Source organism: Macrotis lagotis, chromosome 4 (genome assembly GCF_037893015.1).
Source record: "Macrotis lagotis isolate mMagLag1 chromosome 4, bilby.v1.9.chrom.fasta, whole genome shotgun sequence".
Classification (NCBI taxonomy): domain Eukaryota; kingdom Metazoa; phylum Chordata; class Mammalia; order Peramelemorphia; family Peramelidae; genus Macrotis; species Macrotis lagotis.
In genome coordinates this window covers 92,799,323-92,821,129 of record NC_133661.1, presented here as the reverse complement: position 1 = coordinate 92,821,129, position 21,807 = coordinate 92,799,323, and the positions used below count along the sequence as shown (strand labels likewise).

Genomic DNA, 21,807 nt, shown 5'->3' with positions numbered 1-21,807 from the left:
CCATTAAGTCCTTCTCTCTTATTCTCCTCTAAACCTTCTAAAATCTGTCTTCTGGTCCTGCTGTCCATGGAGTATAACATGCTAGATCCCATTTCCATGTTATTTCATTGTTTGTCTTCCAGGTCCATAATGCTGCCCCTATTCATTTGATTCTTGGCTTCCTTCAAGATTCAGGTCAAAATCTATCTTCTGCAGGAAGAATTTTCCATTTCTGCACCACCTCCCATCCAACCCTGCCCAATACTAGTGTTTTTCCTCTGGCATTACCTTTCATCTTGTATGTTCATAGTTATTTGCATTTTGTCTCCCCAGCTCCTTGAGGGGTTCATGAGAGGCCATGTGTTTGCCTTTTGTTATATCCTCAGAATATAGTACAGTGTCAGATACACAGTAAACATTTAATAAATGCTCATTATTTTATAATTGAGATTGTCCTTTGTTAACTGTTTGAGTTTGAAATCCCCATGTCTGCTTTTTATAATTTGGAGAAATGCAGATGTATTGAATATGTATACTTTGTTGCTCAGTCATTCAGTTGTATCTGACTTTTGTTTTCTTGGCAGAGATACTAGAATAATTTGCCGATTCCTTCTCTAGCTTACTTTGGAGATGAGGAACTGAGGCAAACAAGGTTGAATGGCTTGCCCAGCTAGTAAGTATCTGAGGTTAGATTTGAACTCAGAACATTTGTCTTCGTGCCCCAGACCCTGCACTGGTGTGCCACCAACCTGTTTAGGGATTTTTAACAAGTCCCATACCCACTATATTTTACTTTGTCTAATCAGATGGGGGGAGGGGCTAAGTAACTACACTATATTTGTTAAAATTCTAGTTTTGTAAAAGAGCAGACACTGAATAATCACTTAATAACCTGTTTATGAGCTCTGTGACATCCATTTTTAGTCACTCAAAGGTCTTTTTTTTTTCTTTCAGTCTCTTAGCTATGTTCTGGATGGTTGAGGCTCTCAGATAAGTGAAGTTCTTCTGTACTTGGATTCAGAACTAAAGATAATCTAAATTTTCCCCAATGAGTATGTTCTGGGAGAACTGAAAGTGCAGAACAATCTATTCTGATGGCTCAAACACAAAGCCAAGAGGCTCCATGCAAAGCCAAATCTGCTGAGATTTACTTTTATTTTAAACTACATGAAACCCATCAATTTGAAACATGCCCCTGCTTTGTTTTTTCTCTCTTTTACTTATGAAAACAGGACTTGTGTAGGAGGCCCTTTGGGAAAGAAAGAGAACTAGAGACCATTCTGAAAGTGTATTTTGGTAGCTGCCAACAAAATTTCCTTTAGAGCCAGAATTTTAGAGAAGTGAAATGGGAACCCAAAGTGTCTTTGGAAATTTTCTTTTAGAGTTAGTCCTGATTATAAAGACAATACTTGGAGACAATGAACTTTTCTGTCTCTTCAGTCAAAAGGATTTAGCAAGGTGACATAGAAGTTGCTAATTTTTAATCACTTAAAATTCCCTCCTTTGCCACCTGTATTTCACACTACTGCATGTGGCTCAATCCCATAGCGTGGGACTGAATAAAACCATCTGTTTCTTTACTTGTGCCAATATTATTCTGATTATTTCAGTCTCTGTTTTGATGCCTTTTTGTATATGTAGCTAGAAAAAATTCTTATCCTTCAAAGTCTTCTGGTCAGTCAACTGTTTAATAACATGAGACCAGATTTTCACAAGCTAGGTCACTCTCATTTTTCTTTAAAATAACATAAAATAATTTCATTCTCTCTTATAATAAAAAACATAATAGTGAGGAATACAAAGTCTTGTCCTTGGGTTAAAAAAATAAATCAACTGTACAAGTACAGAAAGGGAGATGAAACTAACCAGTAGCATGTGTGAAGATTTCCATGGACTTACAAGCTTATAACATGAATCACCCAGATGACCCAATTGCCAATTCAGTCTTCGGTTTCATTAAGAAAAGTATGATGTCCAGAAAAAAAGAAGTGCTCATTTTAGTGCATTCTGCCTCTGGAATATAGCGATCAGTGGGATATCCCTTTAAAATAAGGGGATTGTATTAGATGACTTTTGCAGTCCCTTTAGACCTAAAATCAAATATTTGATAACTAATTAAGTCAAAGGCCAGTCTTCATATGAATGTACCACAGGAAGGAATGTTCTTCACCTCACACATGTAATGATATTCTCAACTGCCTCTTCAAATGGGATATCACTGTTGTTCCACTTTATGCCATTTTGGAACTATAGAATAAAGTAAAATTAATGCAATATTCTGATAACCCATAGCTATAAACTTAGAAATATAGTCACCTCATTTATCAAGCATCAACTAGGGAATGATTTATTGCAAATAACTGATTTTTTTCTCACATAACAGAAATAAGAAGTATCATATAGTGAAAAGAACATTGAACCCTGAGTTAGAGACCTGGGTTTGAATCTTGATATATTGGCCATGTGAACATGGTCCTCATCTGTAAATGATAAATGTAAAAATATCTGTACATCCCATTACATATATTTGTAGTAAAGAAAGTACTCAATAAATTTTATATCTTACAACTTTATTTTGTTTTTTTTCAAGCAATTAGGGTTAAGTGATTTGCCCAGGGTCAAACAGTATCTGAGGCTGATATGAATTCAGGTCCACCTGACTTCAGGGCCAGTGCTGTATTCACTGTGCCACCCAGCTACCCCCAGCTTTAAATTTAAAAGGGTAAAACTGTCCTAAGACTGTTGGGATACCATACAAACATAAATGCATGCGTGTGTGTGTGTGTATGTGTGTTAAAAACATGTGACTTCAATATTTTAATGAATTCAAACTCAAATTCTAGCTCTGCCTCTTACTATTCTTATGAGCTAGAGTGACTTTTAACCTCTCTGGGCTTCAGTTTACTCATCTATAAAATGAGAGGGATAAACTAGATGGCCTCAAAGGTCTACATTTATGATTCTCTATCAATTCAAATTTATAACTTCCCCACCTTGAGGGGCATGCTTTTTTGGAGATGGCCAATGTAAGTTTGCTTAGCTTGATTATAATTTGTTACAAGGATATATATTCTCCAATTTTATGGGGAAGGAAGGAGTGAAAGGGGAGAGAAAATAGATCTTTGGGTTTTTTACTATTATGTTTCATTTTTATATTACAAACATTTAAAAATTAGTTCCTCTTTATGACAGGTCTCTTGTACTAAAGCAAAACAGTTAAGTAAAACTAAAACTACAGTAACTTCATCTGAAAGTGTTTGAAACATTTCATATCTTAGCAACCCATCCCCAACTTCTTAATTTTTAAAAATAAATCTCTTCTCTTCTTTACGTCCCCATTCCATTAAGAAAGAAAAGCAAATTCCTTGAAACAAATATGCATAGTCAAAGAAAACAAACTCCTTCAATGATTACACACACACACACACACACACAACACCTTGCTCTCATCCTGTATTCTAAATCTGTCACTTCTCTATAAAGGATAATATTAAATCAAGAATGGTATTGTAGAACTTTGTTTAAAATTTTAAATTAGATGCAACCAGGTGGTACAGTGAGTTCAAATCTGACCTCAGACACTTAATAATTGCCTGTGTGACCTTGGGCAAGTCACTTAACCCCATTGCCCTCAATAAGCAAAATTTGAAAAAAAAATTTAAATCAGTTGAAACGGAGCCCCATTACCTGATCCTGCAGCTTCTGAAACATCAAAGGATGAGGTTCCTCTAGTATCTTCTCATTTAGGCGAGACTGTCCCTCCACATTAACTTGTGATGAGGCTTTACTGGACAAGAAAGTCATGTAAATGTCCTTTGCCTTTTCTTGCATCTACAAGAAAGCAAAATAAAGATTCATTTACTATTATCTGTTTAACATAGCTATTCTACAGCCCTTCCAGGCTTGTCAACATCACCTAAACTTATGTGTATGGCAGCCAGAAGGAACAGCCATGTGAAATAAAATAATGTATCTCCACTGCTTCTTCCCTCAGACTATGACCTAAATAGTTTATACTTGACATAGAAACTTTTAACCCTCATTTTCTTTTAGAATGACAGCTAAAAAAGTAGCTACTCTTAACGAAACACTGACCTGCCCCCAAAAATGTTGATGAGACCAGAAGCAATGTCTCTATTGTATATAAGTTTTCAGGGTTAAATCACTATCCAAATGAAGCAATTAAATAGACACATGATATGAACATCAGTGGGTTAGACTACTAAAAAACCTTACATCATTCAAAAACAACAATTCAACAAAAATTTGACAGGTGACAATTTATGAACAGTGTGTGGATGCTACATGCTAAGGACACCAATTTAAAATGACAAATCGATGCTCAACTGCATTAGCCCCAGATATTCATACTTTTCATATGATAATCTTGATGGTTCAACATGTTACTAAGACCAAATGATTTTTGTTTTTAGACCAAAATGTTAAACAATGAAAAATATAACATACTGTATTTCCCCATGTATAAGACACACTCCTTTTCAAAAATATGAGGTCTAAAAACTGGGAGCATCTTATACAGTGATTGCAGATTTTTTTACTTACATTTCCCACCTTTTTGTACTTGTCTTTGCACTCACTGTTTTGCCTTTGTTACCAGTATATATTAGACGTTTTGCCACATTCTGCCCAGAAATGGCTTAGAAAAGGTTTTTGTCCAGTGCTGAATTCAAGTTCAAAGTGACCCAGTTTGGGGGTGGCTAGGTGGCACAGTGGATAAAGCACGGGTCCTGGAGTCAGGAGTAACTGGGTTCAAATCCAGTCTCAGACACTTAATAATTACCTAGCTGTGTGGCCTTGGGCAAGCCACTTAACCCCATTTGCCTTGAAAAAAAAAAAAACACCTAAAAAAAAAACAACAACAAAGTGATCCAGTTTGCAGAAGTGAATGGAAATCGTGCTGTTGAACATCAGTTTGGTCCTCCTCCAACTGAGAAAACAATCCTCGTTATGGTTAGAAGAAACCCTACTGAAGACACCACAGCAGAAGGAGGCCAGGAAAGGCAAGGCAGCCAAATGGCCTGAGTTAGAGAGGGAATGGAAGACATGGATTGAAGAGCAAAGGGTCATTGGAATTCCTGAGTACACAAAGATGATTCAGCATGAGACAAGAAGAATTGCTGATGAAAAAGAAGTGATTGATTTCAAAGGACACTAGTGCTTCAGGCTCATGAAACAGAATGAACTAAGCATGCCATGAGCCAGACTTGCCCAAACGATGCCTGAAAGATATGAGCAGAAGGTCCTTGAATTTCAAACTGAATAAAACTTGAGTTCAATAACTTTATGTAATACATTTATTTTTTTAGGTTTTTGCAAGGCAAATGGGGTTAAGTGGCTTGCCCAAGGCCACACAGCTAGGTAATTATTAACTGTCTGAGACCGGATTTGAACCCAGGTATTCCTGACTCCAAGGCCAGTGCTTTATCCACTACGCCACCTAGCCGCCCCTATGTAATACATTTTGTTTTTAAATTTCAGGCCCCAAAATTAAGCTGCATTTTATACATGGGAGTATCTTATACATGAGGAATTATGGTACTTTTAAACATAAAATGAAAAACCAGAAACAGTCCTGCTGTGTTCTGTGGAAACAAATGAGAACCTTCTTATAAAGGGCTTTCCCATTCAAAGACTAAACAAGTTAATTTTTAAAATAAAGTAATGGATGAATTATTTGCACACACAAAATATTTTGCAAACTTTAAAGTACAATATAAAGTTAGCTATTATATCTAAAACGCAGAGTAATTGTTGTTACATAATTCTTGTAACAATGAATCAACTACATTGTAGTGTGCTTTGTTTAAAAAAACAAATACAGAGCTGTTTGTTGACTGTACATCAAAAACCTCTGAGCCTTTTCTCTCAGCTTGTATGTTCTTTTCTGATTCTTCCCAAAATTTCTCCATAGTGGATCAGCCAATTAAACAAACAAACAAAAAAAAAAGATGGGAGGTAGTAGGAAGGATTGTGTAGTAATTTACAGAAATTCTCATAGTATAGAGGCAGAAGGGACCTTAGAAACCATTCAGCTCAAGCTTTTCTTTCATTCTGAGTTAAGAAAATAACTATGCCATACTGTCTGAGGGAAAGAGTTTTGATTTTTTTAATATCACATTTCCCTTGAACAAAATACGAATTTTTGTGTCAAGTGTAAATGAATTGTTTATTTGGTGTGAGAAGTTACATGGGCTACCAAAAGCTGGTAGGTAACTAATCTCATTGACTACCGATTCTCTTTGTATTTCCATCATGTTGATCTTAAGAAACTTAATCATGGGGGCGGCTAGGTGGTGCAATAGATAGAGCACCGGCCCTGAAGTCAGGCATACCTGAGTTCAAATCTGGCCTCAGACACTTAATAACTATCTATCTGTGTGGCCTTGGGCAAACCACTTAACCCCTTGCCTTGCAAAAAAAAAAAAAACAATTTAATCATAGGCTTATAGTTACAAATGTTTATTATCTTTCACCTTAGGGAAGCTAACAGGAAACTGCTGCTACCCATCTGACATAAATGAAATGACAGACTGCCCTGGGAAAGACTTGGAGATGGGGTTCTTAAATTTCTTCACTGGGGGATTCACTCCAGTCAAAGACAATAACAAGAGATCACAGAATGCGAGCTTAAAAGGGCCTTAAAAGGAAGTCATCGACATCAGAGGGGAGAGTTGGAGGGTTGGGGTGAGGTGAGGGAAGTGTACATTTCTACATAGGTAGAAATGGAAGAGTTGGGATTTGGACTCAAATCCTCTGACTTCAGAGACAGCCCTCTTTTCTGTGCACCACCTTGTCTCCTATGCCTACTCATGCATGAAAAAAAATTACCTTGAGCCTTTGACTACATTGAAACTATATCCTTAACCCCATTGCCCTGAAAAACCTAAAAAAAAAAAACTGTATAAAGATCTAGAAGAGACCAGAACCCTGACAAATACTCTCCAGGAATGCTCTAAAAAAAAGTACCAGAAGGAATAACTATAAAGAAAACCAAAGAGAAAGGACTGTAAGACTTTCTCCAATCTAGGATTTCACAAGATTTCCAGACCTGTGAAGGCTTAGTAGGTGGAAAGCCCAGTGCAGAAGTTACCCACACCTCCAGCAGGAAATGGGGTCAAATCTAAATCTAGCACAGATCAGTTCAGTCCATGCCCTAATCATAGGAGATAGGGTTACAATAGCACCAAAACAGCTAGAGACCAAGACCAAGAAGTGATAAGGCATGACCAATATAGGACATTCAGAACCCAGCAGTACCACACCAGGACAAAAGGCAAACAGGATCAGACCAGCACCCAAGGAAGTCCATGCCCAAGCCATAGCAGACTGTTGGTGAGAAACAGCAATTTCCAAGGTGAGTATGCCCCTACTAGAGCAATCAATATCTTTTGGAGGCCACTCACAGAGTCTGATTCAGATTTGGATTGTGCAAGAATAAGGCAAAGAAGAAGTTGAGATAACACCTAAGTCAAACCAGGAGAAACCCATGCTAAAACTAAGAAATTTCTGCAGAGAACTACAATACCCAGGCAAGCAGGACCCAGTCACGCCACCCAAGATTATAGAAAGCAGATCCTCACATGAGTTTGCAAACCCAACCCAGAAAATGAAGCTTAGAGCTCTGAGTAAACCAGGGAAAAAAATTTCAACATGATAAATTACATGGCTTGAAAGTAGCCCAAGATCTAAACCAAAAAAGAAGAGTTTAACTCCACAATAAAACCCAATGTTAAGTGAAAGATAAAAAAAAAGAATGAAAAGAATTCATAATGATAAACCTAAATAACCCAAAAAAATATTAATTGCTCATAGATATAGTAAAAAAGAACAATACTACCTAAATTAATTGACTTATTCAGTGTCTTATCAACCATACCACCAAAAGACTTACTTTAGAGAGCTAGAAAAGAGAATAAAATTCAGGAAGAATAAAAGATCAAGAATCTCAAGGGATATGTTGAAAAAATGGGAAAGAAAGAGATATAGTAGTACCAGTTCTCAAACTATACAACATTATCAAAACTTTCTGGTGCAAGTTAAAGAATTGAGACTCCAGTTACTGAAACACAACTTACAAAATAAAGCAAATATAATAGTCTAGTGTTGAATAAATTCATAGACCCCATATCTCCTACAATAAAGATTCACTATATGACAAAAACTGCTGGGAAAAAGAGAAAGTAATAAGGCAAAAATTAGGTATAAAACAACTCACATAATATATCCTAACAAGTCCAAATGGACATTAGATTTAGAAGTAAAAAAAGACATCAAAAAATTAGTGGAGCAAAGAAGTCAACACTTTTTGTAATTATAAATATGGAAAAAGTCCATTATCAAAGTATAAAGAGTGATCAGAGAAGATAAAATAATTTTGATTCAATAAAATTAAAGTTTTGAGGAAAGCCAATGCATTTAATACCAGAAGAGAAAGTTAACTAGAAAAAGACCTTTGCAGCAAGTTTCTCTGATAAAAGTCTCATATCCAAGATATATAAGAAATAGATTCAATATAAAAGAACAAACACCACTTTCAAGTAAGTTAAGGTCAAGGATTTTAAATAAGGAGTTTTCAGAGGAAAAACTCTAAGCTATCAATAACCAATTTGAAAATGTGCTCAAAATCACTATAATTCCAAAAATGAAAATTTTAAAAATTATGTTTTACCTCATACCCACCAGATTGGCAAACATAAGCAAAAAAGGGGGAAATGATGATAGTTAGATAGGCTATGGGAAGATAGGCACACTAATGTGCAGCTAGTGAAGTTATGGACTAATCCATCCATTTTGGAAAGCAATTTAGATCTATGATATTTCTACCCCTGAAAAAAAGTTGACTGGATACTCTTTGACTCACTAATACTACTAGGTCTATATTCCACAAAATATGAAATAAAGAGGAAAAAGACCCCATGTACTAAAAATATTTATAGAAGTCTTTTTTGGTCATTGTTAAAAAGAACTGGAAACTAAGGGATTGTCTAGCAATGGGAAGAATGGCTGAAAAACATGAAAAATAATGGAAAGGAATATAATTGTGCTATAAGAAACGGATGATTTCACAAAAACCTAGGAAGATTTGTATGACCTAATGCAAAGTAAAGTGAGGATAACCAGGAAAACTATATCAACTATAACATTAACATTATTCAAATAGCCAGTTTGAAAGATTTAAATACTCTGATCAATGCAAAGGCCAAGCATGATTCCAAAGGACCAATGAAGAGGAATGCATCCAGTTCCTGAATGAAGTAATGATAAAGATGCAGAATGAGACACATATACATACATATATATTATCTATATACATACACGCACATAGGTATATTGAATGTACATGTCCGTGTGTGCACTTTCACATTGTGCTTGTAAAGCTAACATGTGCACAATGCATGTATATAGTAGAATATACTGTGTCTCTTGTGTATGTATCATCATGCAAGCACATATCTTACATATATACATATGCTTCAGGACTTCCATACACAGCTACCATAACAATATGGTAGTAGTCAAGTCAAAGTGCAATAAAGAACCTGCTCACTCTCCATACCCCAATTATAGCTTTGCTTGTAACCAATAATTCCCCCCCCCATTTTCTGTGTTTTTTGTGAAGTACATTTTAGCCAGTATAGTTTCAGTAGCTGTTTTTATCTTGGCCTGGGATAGGAAATGTGACTGAAAAGGGAAACACTTAAACAGTCAACCACAAACAAGTCACGGGAATCCTCTGTGTTCAAGCACAGAACAGTTCAAAAAAAGAAGAAGCATGTCTGGTTATTTTAGTGGATTTTCTGGTATTTTGTTAACCCTGTTGTAGCTCCTATGATGCCTGCAGATAGGACTGGTGTCCCTGTGGCACAATTGTACCATTCAAGCCTGTCCAAGCTGGGAAGGACCTTCATGATAGCTACCAAATCCAATCTTTTCATTTTACAGACAAGAAAACTGAGACCCAGAAAGGAGGTCTAATTTATTTAAGGCCATGTAGGTAGTAAATAGGACCAGGATGTGAACTTAGTAAATCATTCTGTAAGACCCCTTCCATGCCTTAATTTCTGAGATTCTAACATATTTTTAGTGTATTCCTATAATGTTAGTTAGTAATTGGCTAAAAATGACTTTTCTGAATGTCAGATGAATTTCAGATTCTCAGAGCCCATAAGAGAACTCAGAAGCCAATATTTAAATTAATTAATCACAAATGCTCATTACAGCCTCTATGACAAGAGGTCACCCTGCATTTCTGTAAAGATTGCCTATGACAAACCATAAAATCACAGAATCATAGACTCAGATCTTAAAGGGACCTTAGAGATCGCCTGGTTGAATCTCATCATTTTACAAGGAACAGAGAGTGTAACTGATTTGTCCGAGGTCACATGATGTTAAGCCAAGCTGAGCCCCTCTCTCACTCGAAATCTAGTGTTCTCTCCCTGACACAACATTGAACCTGTCATTTCCCACGGCACTAAATAACATTCTGAACTAGCTCTATTAGGGAAAAAAAAAGATTTAGTCAAGTAAGTCTTTGTAGTTAAGCCTTCCCTTCTTCATCCCCCCCCCTCCAACCACCAGGAAAACTGAGAATGACCTTGGTTCTAGGTTTAATAAATGCCCTTTATCCTCAACACTGAGAATACAATGTCTGGCACATAGGGAAGTAATAAATGTTTGCTGACTGATTGATATGACTGCTAGGAATAACAACACATTATAGACAACTAAGATCAGTAAAGTGCTTTTTTTCACAATAAATCTATGAAAGAAAAAAACCATGACAGAAGCAGAGCATGTATTGTTGACATTTTGCAGATGAAAAAACTGAGACAGATGTGAAATGATCTGTCTAAGGTAATACAGTTATAGTGTCAGAGGCCAGGAAAAAAAATTAAGTCTCTTAATGTCAAGTCCAAAGATCATTCCACAACAGCCTTCTGTCTTTCAGAGGAGAAAAGCAAGAAGAATTGAAGCAGCCAAGTGGTACAGTGGCTAAAGTACTGAGCTTAGAAGAAGACCTGAATTCAAATCCCATCTCAGATACTTACTGGTTTTTTTACTTTCATCAAGTCTCTTAACCTTTCTCTGCCTCAACATCCCCAACTATAAAACAGGGATAACAATAGCCCTATTTTACTGGATTGTTTGAAATATTTATAAAGAGCATAGTGCAAAATAGGTGCTTAATAAAATGTTTTTTCCTCCCAGATTGACAATTTTCAAAACAACTTAGAGGGTTTAGAGAGTGACATGGGGTACTAAGAGATTAAATGACTTGCCTAGGTTCAAACAACAAGCATACATTGGAGGCAGTAGCAGAATAGACTCATTAAGTATGGAGAGGCTCACTGTTAGGTTGACTTAAAGCTGAAAAGTTTTTGAACTCAGAAACTCTTAAAGATTAGTTATTAAAGCATAGAGGAAGATACAATTTCATCCAGATGCAATTCATCTGGACACAACAGATGACTGAAGAATTTCATTATTCCTCCTCTAGAAATGGTCGAATTGAAGTTTAAATTAAAGGCTGAAAATTATGCTTATGCCAATTTTATAAAGGAAATCACAATCATTTGTGATAAACAAGTTTTGCCATTAAATTTGTTATATTTAGGGGCAGCTGGGTGGCGCAGTAGATAGAACACCAGCCCTGGAGTCAGGAGTACCTGAGTTCAAATCTGACCTCAGACACTTTATAATTGCCTAGCTGTGTGGCCTTGAGCAAGCCACTTAAACCCACTGCCTTACAAAAACTAGAAAACAAACAAACAAACAAAAACAAAAAAAAACAAAATTAAAATAAATTTGTTATATTTATTAGTGCTATAGTTAGATACAACTGAAACCACAATGCATTGCTCCTTATTCACATGCTTAAAAATTCCAAAATGTTAGATCTGGAAGCTCACAAATTGTAGCCCTACATATTCAATTGACAGGGGAACCTGGGGGTCAAGAAAAGGAGATAGTAATTTGTGGAGAAGCATGTTTTTATCTTTTCCACTAATAATGGGACAAATGAATAGAGCACTTGACAAAGTGGCTTCTTCACAACCATCCTATGAGGTAAAAACTGGGGACTAAGAGCTGTACTTGTGATTTAATTGTACAGGAAATGCCTGTAAAGGGAGATTAGTTCTCACAATTTGGGTTGGCACATTCCTTGTAACTGACAGCTTACAAGAATTATTTAGAGCAATAAAAGGTTAAGTGATTTGTCCAGGGCCCCTAAGTAGATAATTTATCATCTCCACTTTGTAGATGAAGAAACTGAGGCTTGGAGATGTTAAATGACTTGGCCAAGGTCAAAGAGCTAATAAATATCAGAGTCAGGACTCAACCGGATCTTCTGATTCCAAAACCAAGAAACTTTGCCACCATTAAAGGGTACCACACCTTGAAAATGAAATATTTCCCACTGTTAGCTCATTCCATGCACTGCCTAATAATGAAGCTTAAAGAGGTCATCTACTCTTTCTGAAAATCATCATTAAGCATCTATTGGTCAAGAATTATGCTTGATACTTTTATGTGTTCCTTAAAAGTACTTCTGCCTTAAAAGTTAGCATAAGGCAATATGCCCATTTTATAAAATCAAAGAGTTTTTTTTTTTATCTTTTATTATGTGGTCTGGTACTTAACAACAGAAATATAGTCCAACACAAAGTCCACATTAATTTACCAAAAAAACCCCAAAATAATGTAAAGATATAACATACATTCCCAAGATCCATGTTGAAATTAAGTCCTGATTAATGTGAATAAGGAATCCTCTGAAGTAAAATATTCAAATGTGCACTATTCAGAGTTATAATTGTATAAAATATGGTTACTGTTTCTAGTCCAATGGAAATGGTAGGGCAAATTCAGATAAAGTAATCACTTCGAAGTAGTTCATTATTCCTACTTAATTAATCCTAAAAGGCAACACTATTCAGGGATCCAGGTCCATTTGTAATAAGTTCATAACAGTACTAAAATGAATACCCTGTTAATACTTCTATTAGAAAAACCTTGGAATTCTCTTCTATGCTTTTAGTGATCTCCATTTCTTCATTCATCCAACTTTGCAAACAAGATTTTGGGGCTGGAGAGGGACTGGGAGGTGTTTACTGTTTCTCTAAATTCTACCATAAACCATACACATTCAGCTACATCAGGAATGAATTTTAAAAAATAGTCTGGTGACTTCCTCTATGGTTCCTTAAGAGATAAAAAGCTACTTTGTTAAATATATCTTGTATGCCAACTCACGAGGAAGAAGCACTTTTAAACAATGTTTAAAAATATAAAGTAATCACAAAAATAGTTAAGCTGTGTTAGAAGTCTGACCACCCAATACAAATACTAACAATTCATTTCATTTCACAACTTTAGTTATGGGTGTAAAGAGCTCTCCTTCAAATGACTGCAAATGATATACTTAAATAAAAAGAGAGCTACAGATTAATCCTTTTTTTTTGTAAGGCAATAGGGTTAAGTAACTTGCTCAAGGTCACATAGATAGGAAACTATTAAACATCTGAGGTCAAATTTGAACTCAAGTCCTCCTGACTCCAGGGCCAGTGCTCAATCCATTGTGCCACCTAGATGCCCTACAGATTAATCCTTAATGTTGATATGTGGTGGGGGGGAGGGGTAAGGAGCTGAGAAATATGTATATGCAATCACTTAGAAAGACGGAAAACACAAAAACAGATAGGAAAGAGAACACAGTATAGAAAGAACCACACCTAGAATCAGAAAATATGGTCCCAGCTTGCCTATCAATCAGTTGTGTGACTATGAAAAAAAAAAATCACTAAGATCTCTGTGCCTTAGTTCAATTATCCTTACAATGCTTAAATATAGCCTATATAGATAAATATACATACACATACATATACTCCATTATGTATATGTGTACCTCCCTCCCAGATTTGCTGTAAGGAAACGGGGTTGAGTTGGGGAGAGGTCCAGGATTTCATTAATTGAGAGAATTCCCAGCTGAAGAAATTCTATTGACTAGTACCTTCTCTGCAATTTAGAGTCTCAGAGTTTCCTCAGAGCACCAAGAAGTTAATTTATGTGCCTGCACAACCAGTATGTGTCAGAGGTTAGCCTTGAACCCAAGTCTCATGGAAATTTTAGATGCATTGCCTATTTATAATTACTGAAAAGTATTTTCCAGTCTTATAAAGAACCTCCCACAGTGTAATGCAGCAGAAAGAGTACTTGACTGGGAGTCAGATAATTTAGATTCTAATCTAGTTCTGTCAAGAGAGCAGCAAGGTGATCAGCACAGTCATACACACTGTAATTTGTCTCAAACACAGTGATGTAATTTTGGTCTTCTTTAATAAGGATGTACAAGGGGCATCTAGGTGGCACAATGGATAGAGCACCGGCCCTGGAGTCAGGAGTACCTGGGTTCAAATCCAGTCTCAGACACTTAATAATTACCTAGCTGTGTGGCCTTGGGCAAGCCACTTAACCCCATTGCCTTGCAAAAACCTTAGAAAAAAAAAAAACGAAGGACAAGAACCAACCAACTAGATGGCACATTGGATAGATAGATAGTCAGGCAGACCTGAATTCAGATCCAGCCTCAGACATTTACCAACTGTGTGACCCTGGGCAAGTTAATTAACCTTGCTTAACTCAGTTTCCCCATTTGTAAAATGAGCTGAAGAAAGAAATGGCAAACTCCTTCAATATCTTTGTCAAGAAAACTCCAAAAGGAGTCATGATGAATCAAAAGCAACTGAAATGAATGAACAACAGTAATAACAACTGTCTTTGTCATCAACTAGCTCTTTTGCAGTGGACAGAACACCAACCCTGGAGGCAAGAGGACCTGAGTTCAAATCGGACCTCAGACACTTAATAATTACCTAGCTGTGTGACCTTGGGCACAGGATGAAGGAAACAACTTTTGCCTTGCAAAAACAAAAGAAAAAAAGATAAAAAAGGTAAAGAAAAAAATCTTAAAAATAAACTAGCTCTTTTACTTTAGACAATCCTTTTTGGCTTTTCAGTCTCCTCATCTTTTAAAATAGAAAGAACATTTTCCCCTATCTGCTTTTAAGTTACGCTACAAGGATTAAATAAGATATAGGAACTGTTTAAAGAGCATAAGGCTCATAAAGTCAAGGCATCAATATTATTTATGTTAAGGAGAGCATCTCTGATGGTGAAATCAAAAGATCATCTGCTTTGGAATCAAAGCCCAGTCTAATCATTTACCAGCTATGTGACCTCCCCTCCTCTGGATCTCAATGACCTCATCTATAGAATGAAAGTGTTGGATTAGATGGACTCTAAAATCCCTCCCCAAGACCTATGAAAGCATCTAATTTATTCAGGTGAGCTACCTTGTATCACCTGTGATAACAAAATATCAATGTATAATGTAAAGCCTCCACACTTCTTTTTAAGGATGTACATAAGCATCTACTCAGCACTTAAATAACAATTAGACAGTAATTTTCACCAAAAAAAATACTTTCATCTGAAATTATCAACAAGATAAGTCTCCTCCAGGTAACCAATACCATCTTTTTCAAAATGACCCACTCTATGTGCTGCTTCTCCTGTTCAAGACTGTTCTGAGCTGACTATTCAGGATCAGTGTGATGACAACATTGATTTCATGTAAGTCTTGAGAGAATCAGAGTAATTTTTAAAAACAAAGGAAATTTTTTTAAAGTTTTCTTTACTTTTTAAATTTTTATTTTGAATTTCTGGAATAAAATAAGCATTTCCATATCATAGTACAGTAAAAAAAAGCTGATTGAACATGAGCTTATAACAAAAAAAATTCTTGGCTCATTTTATTTTCTCAGATTAATTTTGTAATTGTTAGTAATGCTTTTGTGTTTGGTAATTTATCATCTATTTAAAAAAAAAGTACGGTACAAGTGAAGAGGGTAGTAGGAAGATCTGGGCTTTGTTTCCATCACTGCAAAAAGACTTACTACCAAGTGTAACTTCAAGGTGGCCACTGACTTGCCTTCTCTAAATTTCTCATGTCTTCCAGGCCTGACATTATACACTTGAGTCTGACTCTCCCTAGATCATCATTCAGGTTCCCTGGTTTGACTGGGTTTCTTTCCTTTCGGTGCACACTCTTGGAGGATCTGAATGTCAGGAAAAGGCCAACCCCATTCACCCTTCTTTCCTCCTTCCACACTCTTGGGAATCAGGATGAAGGAAACACCTTCTGTTGAGGGTTAGACACTCAACCAATGAGTACAGTTTGACAGCTCACTGTCTGGTTTCAAAGGGAAAGAAATGGTGCATTATGAAAGTAGTGTGAAAGAAGCATAACTTACATCATATCTTCTTAATTCTAATACTAGCTAGGTGGTACAATGGATAGAACACTGGCCCTGGAGTCAAAAAGGAACCGAGTTCAAATTTGACCTCAGAAACTTGCTAGTTGTGTGTGACTCTGAACAAGTCTCTTAAACCTGTTTACCTCAATTTCCTCATCTTAAAATGAACTGGAGAAGGGAAAGGCAAACTACTCCTTATCTTTTCCAAGAAAATCTCAAATGTGATCACAAAGAACTGGACACAACTGAAAAATAACTGAAATCCTAATAATGGTAAATATAAAAATAAATGTAATATTCATATAGCAATTTTCAAGTCTACAAGGCCCTTTCCAAACGTAAGGGTACTGAATCACTTTCATTTGAAACAAAAAAGCAGACTGTGGGAAGACCTTCCTATTCCATAAGTACCACCTAAAATTCTCAGCAGCTGAAACAGCATCAAATCAAAAGTCAGGAGCAGGAACATCTAAGAACTCAGTTCTTTTAGCTCTTTTAAATTCTTAGTCTTATTATATTTATATAAAAGACAAACAGAAAACAAAAAGCAAACCATTTTTCTCCCTATGAGGGACACTAGGAAAGGATCCTAGGGTAGAAGGTAGGATTCAAATCAGTAGCTTTTCTAAAGAAAGAATCCTAACGAATACTTATCTATTCAGGACTGTTTGAGTCTCTTGCACTTTTGAAACTGTGTCTGGGTGTCAGAAACAGGAAGGAGAATTGAGACAATTATCTCAACAATCTACTTTTTAAAAGACCAGTGACAAAGTCAGTTTTCAGCTTTGCCTGAAATAATTGAGGCCAAAGTTAGTTGCTCTTTGTATTTTGTTTTGGTTGGGGATAATTGCCTTCATTTGCCAGTGCAGGAAAAAAACATGGAAAAATTCCAGAGTGGTAATAAATGTGATAGGCATAATTTTTCAATTCACATGAGTCCAATTCTGCCACTGCAGAAATGTACAGAATCACAGAATCTCAGAGGGTGTATAATCCAGGCATGACCAAACAAAAATGTTCTCTAGATTCTAGAAAACTGAGAAAAATACAATGGGCTACCAGAGAAAAAGTTGGACTTGGATTCTCAAAGAGCAGGATAACAGGCACGGGAGCATGAGCAAGTCACATGACCCTTCTCTGAGCTTCAATTTCCTCATCTGTAAAATTATAATCCCGATAATACCCACCTATCCCCAAAAGGTTGTTGTGAAACCCAAATTAAGTAATGTTAAATGATTATGTCAATCTTAAAGTATTATGCAGATGTCAGTTATGAGAGCATACCCCCCAAAACAGCCACCCAGACTTCACTTGAATACCTTTCAGGAGGGAGAACCACTTCCCCTGTTCCCCACCCACTTCTCCCATCCTTACCTATCCAGTCCACTTCTAGATAGTTCTAATTGTTCTCCATTAGCCTCTTCAATTTCCATTCATTACACATAAGTCTGCCATTGAGACCAAACAGAAAAGTAATCCTTTTTCCATCTGCCAATCTCAAGTAATTTGACGAGAGGAATCATCTTCCCCCATCCTTTCCCCATGAAGATCTTTTCATCTTCAGGTTAAACAGTCCCAGTTCCTTCAACTCCTGCTCAACTGACCTTGAAGCCCTTTAGCATCCTGATCTTACTCTTCTAAATAACCTCTAATCCAGATTATCCTTCCTAAAATGTGTGGCATAAAACAAAATAGAATTTACTCCCAGATGGTATGAATACCTTACTAAGAAACATATGAGGGAACTATTCCATACAATGGAATCAGACTTATTGGGGAATTTAAAGACCAAAATATTACCTGTCCAATGGATTATCTCAAAAAAAAAAAGATATTAAGTCACTTCAAATTGAAGGACCGTAGACATATGAACAGAACCACTCAATCCAATCCATACTTTTACCTAAGGACTAGAGGACTAATTTATTGCTCTTTTTAAGGATGCCTTAGAATTTCAAAATGTGAATAATATTAAAGCACATATTATGAAATTGGGGAGATAACATGATTTAGTGAAAAGAGCACTCAACTCATGACTTATAGTGTCAAAAGAAAGGCTGCATTCAAATCCTGTCTCTGACACATGCTATGTAACTAGTGATCAGCACTTGTATGAGCCTCAGTTTTCTCATTTGTGAAGAGTAATACCTCTAGTGTCTTCTTTACAGGGTTGCCATGAGGATCACACATCACCATATGAAAGGGTTGTATAAACTTCAAAGGGCTTAAAATATCAACTCATAAATTCAGACCTGGAAATTCATCCCTGCTATTTATTTTTCTCTTTTTTAAATAATAGTTGGTTGTTGTTATTTTGATGCAATCAGAATTAAGTGACTAGCCCAGGATCACACAGCTAGTAGTAAATGACTGAGTCAGATTTAAACTCAGGTCTCCCAGACTCCAGGGCTAGTACTATACTTCCAGTTGCCCCTCTTGCTATTTACTTTCAAGTGTGAGGATTTGGTTTAACTTGGACTACTTTCATGATCTTTTCAAACTTCTATGCTTCTCTCCAACTTAAAACCTATCTGTGCACAGCCACTTTAAAGTCAATGGCAATGTAACCATACCCAGTTTGCCACTACATTCTGATTTTCCAAGACTTGGTTTCCCTATTGCCTTAGTAATCTGAATTCATAGGACCATCAAAATACAGCAAAAATCAGCTCAATACAGTCCCACTTACAGAAGATATATATGCTTCCTGAGGATCTATGAAGCTAAATTAAGACAAGCCATCACCAGAATTGTTCCATGGATATGCATCCTATGGCCACCACTTAAGGTCACCTCCATACAAATTGCCTAATATATTATAGAACACACATTTGCCAAGAAGAACACTTGGAAATGTTCTAAATGGGGTGCATGCCAACTGTATGATGCTTCATAAAATTGATATTAAATAATTGACAATGCATCAAACAATGCAATGGGCTTTTATCTCTAAACATCTGGCTACCATTTACTATGTCTGTATGCATTCTTAATGTAGCCCTGTAAGGGAAAGGTATCCTTGTAATTTATTCAAAAAACAAAAGCTATAGCCAAAGTCAAACTCTAGGTGACATAAAGAATTATTTTACTCTAAAATTTCATTTTATTATTTTGGAGAGTCTAGACCTGTAATTTATTTAGCACAGGAAATTCCTTCCACTCCTGGTTAATTTTTTAGTCTTCAAGAGTTTTAGACTAGATTAAATCATCAGGTTTTTTTTTTTAAATTAACGGAACCATAGAGCTAGAGCTAGAAAAGGTCTCTGAGGTCATAGTCTAGTCTCTTCATTTTACAGCTTAGAAAACTGAGACTAGGGAGATTACATGACTTATTCAGAGTGACACAAACAGTATTGTAATTTATGATATTTTATATTTACAAAGCATTTATGAAGATTATATCATATGATCCTCATGACAATAGGACAATGAATAGGACAATATTATTATGCCCACTTTTCTTTTCTGGGTTATTTTTTTTTTTACACAAAATCCAACCTTTTTATTACAGCACATGGTACTGTCAGATGTGTAAACAAGAGTGTGACAAACGGGAAGATATCGAGGCTGAAGTATACAGTCATGCCATTAACAGTTCTATACCATGAACTTTAAAGATACAAAATTGTCTTTACATTGAAAAATTTTACAATGTTCTAAGTTTTGTTTTGTTTTCCCCAGAAAGACTTCAAAATGTGCTGAGAACTTCTACAAGCAGGAATTAATGGGGGGGGGGGAGAAGTTGACAATTTGTGATATAATAGTATCTATTAAACATACATAGCAAGAGGTAAACTATACAGAAGATTAAAAGATATTTCACTACAAGGTCAGTGAAACTGGGGAATAGAAGGCCAAAAACTTACATACCAAATATGGTCACAGAGTTAGAAGTGGGTAAGTGATATCTTTTTAAAAAATTACAGAACATTTAGTTGAGGAAAAATTCATGATGAAATGAAATTTATCCTTCTGTAATAAAAAATTAAAAATTCAGGTTTTTGCTGACTCGATTTATACACAATATAGATTGAAATTCTTCCTCTGACAGCATCAGGAGAGTTGGCAAGAAGCATCACCAAGTCTTTTGGGACCTTCTAGTAATACAAGCAAATTTTTTCCCCTTAAAACAAAACAAAAAAAAATAAGAAAAGATCCATTTGTCAAATAAGGCAAATGCTGCCTCTTCTCACCAAACTACCCATTCCAGGGAAGAAAAAGGGGGATTGATTTCCTTTTAGGCCAAGAAACCAATTCCAAATCTTAGTTTCTTGCCTCAGAGGATCTACTTCTTCTTGATAAAGTCTCTAACATGATATCGGAAGGACTTAACAGTCACTCTTCCAGAATTTAATTGTTTTGTCATTTTCTAATGCAGCGGATGCAATGATATTTTCTGTAGGGTAGCAAGCTGTTGAAATCACAACATCTGTATGGCCTTGTAATTTCTGTACTATCTCTTTTGTCTGAAGGTTCCAAATATAGACCAGGTTATCTTCCGATCCAGACACAATCCACTTTCCACCAGTGACTGAAAAATTAGCAAAAGTGCAGTATTTCTCATTCTTGTGACCAGTGTGTGTCTTCAGGCACTTCCCTTTGCTGTAGTCCCATAGCTTAAGAGTATTGTCCAGAGTTGCAGCAAGAATGTATTTACTATTTGGAGAGAATTTCACAAAAGATACAGGAGGATTATCATCATCAATAAGTGTTTTTAAACATTGACCTGATGCCGTATCCCAGATTCGACAAAGACCATCATAACTACTCGACACTATCAAGGATACATCCTGATTGAAATGAACAGCCGAAACTGGGTCAGAATGAGCAGGCAAAGTCTTGAGGCACTTTCCTGTTTTTACATCCCATATTCTTACACTTTCATCAAAAGATCCTGAAACGATGAGGTTCGATTGGGGATTGAAGTTGCAGCAAAAGACATAATTACTGTGACCCTTCAGTGTTTTAGACACTTCCCAGAAGCTAACATCCCATATCTTAAGAGTTTTATCATTGGAAGCAGATACAAGAAGATTGGAATCTGATGACCAGACAATATCTGAGATTCCCAGTTTGTGGCCAGATATTATTTTCTCAAATTTTCCATCATATGCTCCTCAAATTTTAATGAGCTTATCTGCAGAAGAACTTGCTAGCCATTCTCCGTTTGGACTAAATTTTACCGAAGATACAGCTTTAGTGTGTCCTGCTAGTGTGAACTTTAATGCGTAGTTTGGCTTTACGGGTGCAGGCTTGCTCTGATTGGTTGATGAGGAAGGTGTAGATTGTGTTTTTGTGGCTTCTGCCTCTGGTTTCTTTTCTTCTGTTGCCATGGTTCTCACCTCCGCTCGGGGCGAAGCCTCCTCAGCCTCCGCCGCTCATGGGGAGCACAGCGCGGCTGGGCCTGGCCGAGGACCAACGACCAGGCGCCCGCCAGGACCAAGTGGAGGTGGAGGTGGAGGTGGCGGTGGCAGCAGCGGCCTCTGGG

General features: G+C 36.4%; 1 protein-coding gene and 1 pseudogene across 2 annotated transcripts in view; both read right to left on the bottom strand.

Annotated features, from left to right (window-relative positions):
• Nucleotides 1–21,807, bottom strand: part of RGS10 (regulator of G protein signaling 10) — a 77,575-nt gene that overhangs the window by 32,852 nt on the left and 22,916 nt on the right. For both annotated transcript variants that reach the window (XM_074233537.1, XM_074233538.1), the window contains exon 4: nt 3,667–3,810. In XM_074233537.1, the coding sequence (XP_074089638.1) occupies nt 3,667–3,810 (144 nt within the window). The remainder of the gene's footprint in view (nt 1–3,666; nt 3,811–21,807) is intronic.
• Nucleotides 9,427–21,687, bottom strand: LOC141521217 (WD repeat-containing protein 5 pseudogene; annotated as a pseudogene).